This window comes from Nuphar pumila, chromosome 10 (genome assembly GCF_984573655.1).
Source record: "Nuphar pumila chromosome 10, dmNupPumi1.hap1.1, whole genome shotgun sequence".
Classification (NCBI taxonomy): Eukaryota; Viridiplantae; Streptophyta; class Magnoliopsida; order Nymphaeales; family Nymphaeaceae; genus Nuphar; species Nuphar pumila.
Window position 1 is genome coordinate 105,932,280 of NC_143258.1, and position 11,041 is coordinate 105,943,320.

General features: G+C 36.6%; 1 protein-coding gene across 1 annotated transcript; it reads left to right on the plus strand.

Moving 5' to 3' along the window:
- The first annotated feature begins 2,992 nt into the window (after window positions 1–2,992).
- On the plus strand, window positions 2,993–9,066 carry LOC149827778 (uncharacterized). Its single transcript, XM_090019621.1, has 7 exons — window positions 2,993–3,351; window positions 4,410–4,539; window positions 4,676–4,800; window positions 6,417–6,555; window positions 6,725–6,839; window positions 8,464–8,527; window positions 8,600–9,066. The coding sequence occupies exons 1-7, from the start codon at window positions 3,187–3,189 to the stop codon at window positions 8,867–8,869; spliced, it is 1,008 nt and encodes a 335-aa protein (XP_089875747.1). The 5' UTR covers window positions 2,993–3,186; the 3' UTR covers window positions 8,870–9,066.
- The last annotated feature ends 1,975 nt before the right edge of the window (window positions 9,067–11,041 follow it).

Genomic DNA, 11,041 nt, shown 5'->3' on the forward strand with positions numbered 1-11,041 from the left:
TGATGAATATGATAAGATTGCATTCATTCATTGGCCATGAATATACATTGTTGTTGTGCATCATGAACATAAGTTTGTATATCTATGTGTGATTTATGTTCACTGAAATTTTGTAATATCATGAATTATTATTAAAATTGAATAGTAGTCATGTGTGAAGTATTGATGGGCCTTTGGAGTCCAGGAGCATGTCTTGCTCATGAGTTAGTGAAACTATTTATGCATTGCAAAATGATTTCTGAAAAGTTGGTTTTTGAATTAATTACATTATTGATTTGATAGGGCAAGAGCTCGAATTTGTTACTGCATGATAATTTGCATAATTATTCTTATGGAAAGAAATTTTAACTAATTAATATGTTAAGAAACCAAACAATGTAATAATTTTCTTCCCTGGTGGCCCTCTGAAAGGGTGGACATCTTGGATGGTGGTCGTGGGGGGTTGTGAGGATACTAAACACCGTATGCAATTGTTGTCTCAAAGAACCCATTGTGTGGTTCATGTTTCCGGTCACGGTTGTAGGAAACTTTCAGTCACTTTGCCTGAGGATGGTGTTGTTGATTCAACTGTAGTTATTAGTATACCAAAAAAGTGACGTCAATAAATGGTGATTTTCTTGATGTCCTAACATTAGGTGATGATTTCTAATGTTTTGATTAATGATGATGATTCTTGATATCGGTGGGAGAATAAGTGTGAAACCTAATAATTAAAATAAAAATTTTGTTAAGCTATAACTGAGAATTGCATTGAACTTTAGAAACTTTACTCATTTTGAGTATCCGCAAGTTGGTAAGAAAGTGAAAATTAAATTTGTGTGCATTAAATAAGAACATATATGTAAAAACAATTATAATAATTAACTTACAAAGTTATTCATGCATGTTGCATTGATTCATGCATTCTTAAATGTTTAAGCATTAGTTTCATGCATCTCTAAATCTTTGATATATTTGATTTAGCATGAAATTGTTGAATGATTGCTTGAACTGCTTAGATGGTAAGTTCGTTCTGATGATTTATTGCTTGTTATTTTCTCTTAAATTTTGTGCTTCATTTAATTTATGCTATTTTCTTTAGTATTGGATTTTTAGAGGAATTCATATATGAACTTTGGTTCTTACCCATTTTTTAAAAATGTTTTTCAGGCACCGAGGTACAATGATGAGAAGTACTGGCTAGTTGAAGGACTCAAGGTTTATGATTTGGTGACCCAGGTTCTTATGTGCATTAGATGAAATAGAATTAGATTTTGAATTTTTGAACTCTTTGACTTATTTGATTAAATTGAGTCTATGGTTGAAATGTTTGATGGAATGAGAATATTAAATTTGTAATGCACCCTTGGTTCATAGGAGGTTTTCCGTAATTGTTAAAAAAAAGTTGCATTTTTTGAGGGTCAGTTTGGAGTCGTTACAACAACACTTTAGATCATTAAACATTTGTCCGACAACAATGTCTCCATCATTTGAGCTTATTGTTAGCCATTGGAAAAAGTCTTAATCATTAAGTTTTTCATTACACAACTCATCAATCAACTGAGATGTCTCAATTTTGATGATTTTCAATTACTTTCCATTGTATGAGAATTCATTGAACAAGAACTTATTCAACTACGTCTTATTATTATTAAAAACAAAAAATAATTTGACTGCCCAAAAAATGCTCATATAGCTTATACAACATACCAAGGATTCGACTTTACAATTACCATTTATGCATCATTTACATGAGCTATTAATTGTCCCATGTTATAAATCGTCTTCTCCTATCCTTTTTGAGTCATCCTCATCCGACATGATATAGTCATTATCATCATTTGATTCTTCACTGTCAATGTGATCATTGTTATAACTAATTGATAGTTCAGATGCAAAAATTAAATCAAAAGTCCTCGTATTATTTATCACTTTATTTGCTTTCATGCATGTAACATTTTTGTAATTTTTAATTTTATGATTAACCATAAAAATAACACCTTCATCATCACACCTATATTTGAAGCATAAATTACGAAGTCTAAATTATACTTAGTTATGTCATTTGCATCCTCTGATTATGTACAACACCAATTGTTCATGGAGGTTTTTTATTGTCTGCACGTTGAACATATGTATTCCTAATTGGTTCAGACAACAACATGCCATACGCGTACATGTTAAGAACATCAATATTATCCACTATTTGGGACAATTAGATGTTCAACAAAGTACTATGCTCAATAGATGGTGTATGAGATAAATGCACATTCTTCACAAAAATCTCATCGTTCTCACCAGTAATTGCTTCTTGTTTAACATTGCGAGCCTCCAAGTAAACATCAATACTAAATACCATCGATTCTACATCGTCATCATCCAAAACAACTATAAAAAATAACTATATCATAAACTCAATAACGCTTCGTCATATCCAATTTCATGAGAAATCAAAGTCATATATTCAATAAAGCTACTGTTTTATGGACAAGATAACTTACCAATGTCAATAGGATGAAAAAAGTGAACCTGACAAATCGACAACCCTAATTTTCATTGGTAAAACAATCTCAACATGTCACGAGCTCGTCCAACAGGTAAACGATCCAAACCTAAACATGCTATGTTTAGTTCGTCCAACACATTTACCAGTCTTACTGTCGAATCCCACTGGGCAGGTCAGGTTGAACCCGACTAGCTCGATGTCCAAATTAGAGTTAGGAATTACTATGCTATGTAGAAAGAAGGGCTTTTTAGTTATTTAAATGCATAACTAGCATCTAAGTCTTATGTTAAGTCTTGTGTTTGGTTGCATCTCAAATCACATGAGATAGAATCGAATGTGATTTGAGGTTGATTTGGAATCACAGGAGTTTCACTTCAAATCACATTCCGTTTCACCAAATCTCAAAATCACGTTTGGTTAGCTGTACAAATGAAATTCATTCTCATTTGCATGAGAGAGATGACCTGAATTTAAAACCCCGAGCCAAACCCGGCCCAACTGTCCGAGCCAGAGAGAGATGGGGGAGAGACAATGTGAATATAAAAGCCTGACCCAATCCCGGCCCGAGAGAGAGAGAGAGAGAGAGAGAGAGAGAGAGAGGGATGATGAAAACTTGAAAAGGAGAGGAGGAGCGAAAGAGGATCACAGCGGGAGCCGAGCGGTCGGAGTTCGAGTTTCCTTCCGGTTGGGATAAGGAGTAGATGGTGATGGCTCACGGTGGCTACGGGAGTCGGAGGGTGGCCCAACGGGGGGCCATCAGCCTGCGGCCGAGGGGCCTTGGCGCCGACAAGAGCAAGAAGAAGAAGCCCAAGCCCGTTTCCCTCAAGAACCAAATTCGATCCGTCGGGCGCGTCCTCCTGCGCAAAGTTCGTCTGAAAAAACTTGGTTTCTACATTATTATCTCTCTGGGTTTCGAAAATGGCGTTCTTCTTCGTGATTCCTTTGGTTTTTGTGGGTTTTGTTGATTAGTGGGATTTTGATTGGAACTTCCTCTTTTTTCTGCGTAAATTTGAGCTAATTATATTTGGGTGGTTGTTTCTATATCTTTTCTAGGGCTAGGGTTTAGGGTTTAGGGCCTTTTCTTGTGGATATACCCGCTTTTTCATATTCATTTCAACTTTAGATTCATATAAAGTCACTAGAATATGAGAACTACCATGTGAAAAGGGCATTTCCAACACTGGTTTTGTAAATCCATGTAAATGTGTTCAGCATTGTGAATTTGCTAGGAATCGACTGTTGGATCGTGTATTCTTTTATGAAAAAATATGATTTTTGGATGCTTGAATATTTATGAAGATTATGAGCTGTCGATTTTAAAGCCTTAAAAAAACTTGTTTATGCATCATAATCGGATGATTCAAGAGCTGGTCCTTATAAAACCAAGCATGTAGATCACATCCGTACGGTTAGATTTAAGAGAAAAGAACAAAAAAAACATGAAATGGCAGCTCACACACGGTAGTTCTCATATTTCCACTTCTCATATTCTAGTGTCTCCAAATTTTTGTGTGCAAATTGCAGCGGAATCATGTTTGTGAAATATCGGTGGTGCTTTCACTGGGGAAGTGTTTGGATGTGCCACATTTATTCAGGAAAAATGGGATTAAAGGATATCTCGTTGTGTTTCACAAATTAATTTTCAAAATTTTCCCATTTGTTCTAGATGAGCGGTGCATTCAAACACACCAGTATCTGTCTCGTATTTCTTTGGTTTAGCAACTCTTGATGTTGGCGAGTACATGTGACAATGTTTCTTGGTATCTGTTGATACGATACTTGGGCAATTGATTGAAAGTTTGAATCTTGGAGATTTGATAAATAGTGTTTTTGGCTGCACAAATCTTGAGTTTGATCTGTTCCTGTTTTCTTTTTGCCCTTGAATTCACTGAGTGACTTTCAGCTACTACATTTATTGTCGTAGAATCTCCCAGTTGAAGTCAGGAATGCTCAGGAAAAGAGATTGGAAGAACTAAGGAAGCAACAGGAGATTCAAAACCGTTCAGCTCTAGAGCGTAAAATGTCTTTACGGTATCGTCGAGTAAAGTTTTTTGGTATGTCTTGCATTTTCCGGGGATACTGTCATAGTGTGGATTTGATGTGTGCGATTACCTAGACCTTTTTGTGCCAATACAGGTTTTCTTGATTAATTTTTTGTGTGATTGGGCCGTTTCTTTTTGTCTGAAACAGAGAGAAGAAAAATTGAGAGAAGAATAAGGCGGTTGGAGAAATTGCAAAGAACAGCTGATCGTGTTGCGCAAGAGCAAACCTCTCAACAGCTTTCCCAGCTAAGGGAGGATCTCGAATATGTTAGAGTGAGTTTAACATTGTGCAATTTTTGGGATTGTAAATTGTTGAGTCTGTTAACACATTAAACATGCTTTTGTGTCATAGTCTCAACGTGGTTTTGGTGGGTCAAATCTTTTTCATGCACTTTTTCTCATAAATATCATGGAAATTATCTTCTAATTGGAGTAGGTGGTATCAGTATTGTCAAAAGGTGCCTCCTTTGTTTTGTATAGCTAGAATGGTATGTGTCTGTTAGATGTATTTGTATTGGAGGGGTCAATATTTAAGAAATTGGTTATATTAGATGCATTCTAAAAGTAGGTTTTGTAAGTTCGAATATTATTACTTAACATGGTTCTTAAAAAAAATTATTTAACATGGTCCATATATGCCCTGTGGAGATTTAAAATTACACTTCCATGAAACTGATATATCTCGAAAGAACTAGCGAAAAGAGAAAATTTGACTGAAACTGTTATTATGATTGATGTTCTCAAATGATGCAAAGTGAACCCAAATTAGATAAATAAAAAATCAAGACTCTTACCACATGCAAATGAAGGGCTGCCCTTTTTCCTTTTTCTTTTTGGATGAGAAAGAACCTGGGATTGAGGATGCAAAGTGGCAACAATCTTGGGTTACCAAACTCTGGGTGGGCTACCCACTGTTTAAGCTCTTAGAAGTGACATTGGGGCATTTCCTTTCTTGGAACCACACTTTCATTGAACTGTGCCATGAAAATTTGCAGGCTTATCTTTGTACATTCCTTTTCAGTGGATTGTACTTTTGTTAATAATTAGTATTCAGATATCCTATATTTGTGTCTATGTATTGATTGTGAGTTTGGAACATACAATTGAAACATTGTCATCCTCCCTACTCCCTAGTATTCCTGGTTATCACTGTTGCTATCCTCTCTTATATTCCTGGTTATCAATTGTTCCACTATCCTTATATCTCATCTAAACGTAGGCTCACCACCTAATCTCTGGCTGTGGATTTGTCAAGCACAAATCTGGTGGTTCGACAATTCAGATCAGGCAGTTCCTTTTGGACTGTATTGTTCTGGAAGATGTGCATATGTTCTTTTGGAGGTTAATTAACAGATAATTGATTAATGGACCTTGTTGTCGGGATTTGCTAAAAACTTATATGACCTAATTGGAACTGCAACTATTGTGTTAAGATCTGTATTCATACTTATAACTAGGTTGGGACTGGCAAGTATCATTTATTTTCAGCATCGTCTTCTTTTCTGATCTCAAATTTATATATATCATGGTTAAAGCTTTGTTTGGACTAGGACTCAGATCCAGCTCTGTGTTTGAGCCATAGCAAATCCATCTGATTAGATGATCAGATCTGCAAGGATGTTTACCAAACCCGACCAAGTGGGCTGTGGTCATTTTTATATACAAATCAAACCATCCATCCATATCAGTAATTGTCATGGTGGGTCGTCCTATGAGTTGTAATAGCATACTCTTTTATGTTGTATTCCTCATGGGGAGATCTGAATTTTTATATATTTGTTTTTAGTTGCCTTAACCATATCTTCTCCTTCAGAAAAAAAAAATGAAGAAGGAAAATGAACTTTGTATCAGAAGTTCCATTCACATTTTGTGTTTTTCTTGAGCTGCAGTTCTTCCCCAAGACAGAGAAGTATGTCTCTTTATTTATGGGAGGCGATGATGCAAATATAATTGATAAGAGGAACAGAATACACAAGCTGATAAAAGCCAACCTTCTAGCTGCTGCAGCTAGCGGGAAGGATATAGAAGGTTGTTTTGACTTGTTTACTGGAAATAATAATTGTATCATGCTGAACCGTGAATAGCTGACTATTAACATCTGTTTATGTTTTATCAATCACCTGTTGATCATTTTATTACTTCTTACCATTTTACACATTTCAAAGGCTTGGTGTCAAGTATATGTACTTATTTACAGAAACAGGAAGTGATGATGATGGCCCCTTGGATGTCAGCGAAGATGACTTTTTCTTGAGTGGAAGCTCCAGTGATGAAGCAGATGCTGATGATGAATGGACAGACAAAAGTACAAGGTATTTGTCAATTTCTCCAATGTGTTCCCTTTGGGAGCTTTTGGAAGCTAGGTTTTCTTTACAAAAAGTTTTTTTTCCTTATTTAAGTCTCTAATTGGACTGCAGTTTCAACTTTCAACGTTTCATCTGTGACAAATGGCAGTTACTGTGGAATGTAGAATAAACATGAGATACGCTGCTGCATTCTGTGGATCACTGGATCACTATTGAATGATAATATAATTGCAAGAGATTTAAATTACTTTTCAAAGTATTTTTAAGATTGATATTACTATTAGTAGCTTCTCTTTACCACTGATTTGTTAGGGTATGGAGGTGTTTCATTTAAGATTAATGCACAAAAACAGGAACCTGCCCGTTATTTGATTGTGTGCAACAAATGAAAAAAATGGAGAATAGAGAAAATTGAAAAATCATGACAAACTTATTCCATACTAGATGGGTCCAACTTTGGGTGTTAAATGATTCCAGTGTTGTATGTATCTGTGAATGCTTATGAACTATCCATGTTGAAAACCAAGAAAACCCAATGTAATCCTTTAAGAACCAGCAAGAACACCGTAAATAGACATGTCAGATATGAACTTGTGGTGCACAAAGGTACTAAGAAACTGCTGGATGAGTTTTATTTGTGACAAACTACTATGTGTCACCAGGGAATCCATGTTGCTTTCCATTTTGTCGTTCACAGTCAGGATACAGCTGGTCAATCCAATACAGTGAGGTCAGCTTCCTCCAGAATAATCATAAATGGTTTGCATTATCAGTGTTTTTGGAGTTATTTAGTCTGAATGGTATTTTATATAGACATAGAGTTGGTCAATTGCGGGGGCCTTGCATGGACACACACACACAAGATGCAAAATTGCTTGGAATGTGTATAGCCTCCCAAGCTGTGGTGATTGACAAGATTTTAGCCTCCTTCCAAAGACAATATGGTGATTCTCTTTGTTGTATGCACAATGGTGCATCACCAACATATGGACCCTGAAGTGGACAATATGATCAACTCACTTCAGTCCCAGAATGCAGGCTGTTAATAACTTCTGAAATATAACCCAGATCCTATGCCTAGAGTTGTTCATAGACAGAGTTGGTTCATGTCAGTGCTGCAGATACTACATTGTACCTGGTCTTAAATGCATTTCTGTAGATATTTGTTATAAATCAGCAAAAGAAGAGGATATAGTAATGAAATCTTGATATGACCTTTGGTAAACTGGGTCTACTGAATTCTAGGAATAACAAATCTTTAACTTGTGATCATTTGACTTGGGACACTCGAGGTCTTACCCTTTAGTTTCATATCCACCACATACTTGGGCTGCTTGCATATTTCTCCACGTCCCCTTGATTTTGTGCAGCCTGCTATCTCGGAAGGGCTATTATCTTCTAGATAAATGCCCAGTGACACCATTCTGTTCCTGATCTGAATGCCAGATCAATAGTTTGAGTTAAAAATGAACTTGAAGAAATTGTTTAGCCTTTGTCATTAGGCTTGAATGAATGTATGATGCATGTGAATAGGTCAAGTTGGTGATCTGTGTTGTAGTTTTTGTGCCACTTCTTCCTGGTTGTCAAATTTCTTAACATGATACTTGAACGTCTTTTGTTGTATGTGCAGAGGGCAGGCTTCAGGTACTTCAGGCAAAGCAACTTCTGGCATGTCAAGTGATGAAAAGAATCAGGTTCCTTCTAAGATCCATGTGAATGATATTCTTAGAGGACTAGCAGTATCTTACTTCTTTGCACTTTCACAGAGACAAATCTCTGCACGGGCTTTAATGCCTCCACCAAGGCCTTCTTCAGGGAAACATGGCGGTTTTTCATGCTTTTCAAGCAAGAATGCATCCATCGACAGAGTTGATCTGCCTTCATCCAGCAACACTTCACAGAGCAGGAGCCAGCCTTTCTCCAGTACTAGGACATCCTGGAAATCCATTACAGGCAATAGCAGTAATCTCAGTTCGAATTCGGATGCTCATAAACCTCGAAGAAAGCGTCGGCACAAGAAGAGGAAGCAGGCCTGATGTTCAGGAACTTTAGAAAGTGTTGCCAATGTAACCACACCCTTCTTTAAAAGTTTTGATTGAGATGGATTTCATTTGTTGGAGCATGAGTAGGTTCTTGTTTTGGTTTCCCTTAGCTTACCCAAGAAGAGTGGTTTTCTTTTCTTTTTCCCTCTCATTTGTGCTGAATATATATAGAGTGATTGACGTCTTTAGGCTGTTTTTTTTGTTCTGTTCCCCTTGCCTCTTGTTTGTTTTGTGTGATTTTAGTGTGACAGAAGGAAAAATGAGCTTCAGGTTGGTTGGTATTTCATTTTACCTTGCAGTTTGCAGGGTAAAAAAAAGGTCTATGATCTAGTGGCATCTGGTGATGAGTAAAATTTTCTGTTCAATTTAACGCTTGCATCACCAGCGTTTGTTACACGCTCCCCCATAGGAAAGCGGGGTGGCACGAAATGACCCCACGAGGGGTGTGTTTATCCCAACTACCGTGAAAAGAGGCCTCTTTTCCACATTTGTGGTTTAAACAAACATGGCATTGTTTCATCATATGAAAGTGTTGAGCTGGTGACTTTAGAAAAAAAGTGCTGAGCTGTCATCCGTTTCTCATCATGGGTGAAACAAACAGGTAAAGAATACATGAGAAAGTGCTTCCCTGAGATGTGTGGGCCCTAGTGTCTTTCTTATCTATATCTATACCACTTATAAAGGAGCATAAGGGACATTAGGAAGCCAAAAATTAGTTGTATTCTAATATTTTAAAAATGACAAAGGGAAGTATTTTGGGTTGAATGGTATTTACTAAATTGTTTTTTTATGAGATACTCGTGTCATGCAGCACCGTGCAAAATGAAAAGGCGTTTTGTGTTTTTGGTTATCATTTGCTGAATTAATTGTGATTTGAATGTAATTTAGTAGAGAAATTAAAAAATCTACTTACATGAGGACTTTAGATTATTGATTCCCCTTCCGCACCCCTCCCCCGCTCTCTCTGTACGTAAGAATGTATTAATCATTTATAAAAGTTAGCTAAATTATAGGTAAATTTTCAAGTTGTCAAATTGAATGTTGGCAATTAGCACTGTTATTCGATGCTAAGCTTTACTGTGTATGTGTGTGTTTACTGACCAAGTTTGATCTGTGTGTGAGTGTGTGCGTGTATGTGACCCGCTTGTAAGGACGGGCCACTTTCTAGCTTCATGTGAAAATCTCGTCATGCCTCTCACCATGTGAAAGGGCTTTCGTGGAAAAGCTGAGCTGGCAGTAAAATCATGTCTTTTTCTTATAAAGGGCCCTTCCCTTCTACCAGGATTAAGCAAACGCCCTCTAATTAAAATGCTACTTGTTAGGGTATGGTTAGCACTCGATCTAAAAGGTCGGGTTCTATTTGGATGTGGTTTATACAGAATTTGACACAATCAGATGTGGCTTAATCGGTTTCAGAGTTGGATTTGGATACGGATAGGAAAGGATATTCACTTCTGCATTTGATATTAATGTGATCTAGATTTGGCTTGGTAATCTGACCCGTTTAAATGATTGGAATTGGAGTGCTTTACCAAATCGGACTGAACAATAATTTGGTTCAGTATATGAACCAAACACAGTCTGTTGACATCACTGAGGGCCTGTTTGTTTCAAGACGTGAGAAGAGAGAAACTATTTCATAAGAAACTTGGAAGATTATTCAGCTGCAAGATCCAAAAACTACTTTTTCAGGGGAGGGGATATGAATGCCTTTTCGTAGAAAACAAGTGTATTTCTTATTAAAAAAACTGGGGTCCCCAAAAATGACCGTTTGTTTCAGCTACGTGAGAAAAGTGCTCAATTTCGTATGAAATGGGATCATTTCCCACACACGCACAAACAAAGGCCCCTTTAATTTATTTTTAATTTAAGCAATGATTTCATTGATGGGTTTCTGGTCACCACCATTGTAATAACCTTAATTTTTTTTGTAAATTACGTGAATTTATTTTAAACTAATACGTAATTCTCTGAGTTTGGGGCTGGGATTCGCGTTTTGGATCCAGGATCCATAAAAGGGTCCATATATAGGATATCACATATATATTAGAGAAATAATAATATAATAATATATATTGATATATATATAATACTTTAACGGTTGGATCCACAGTTGGACCCGTATGGATCCAACCTACGGATCCAGATCGTGGGTGAGCCACAGAT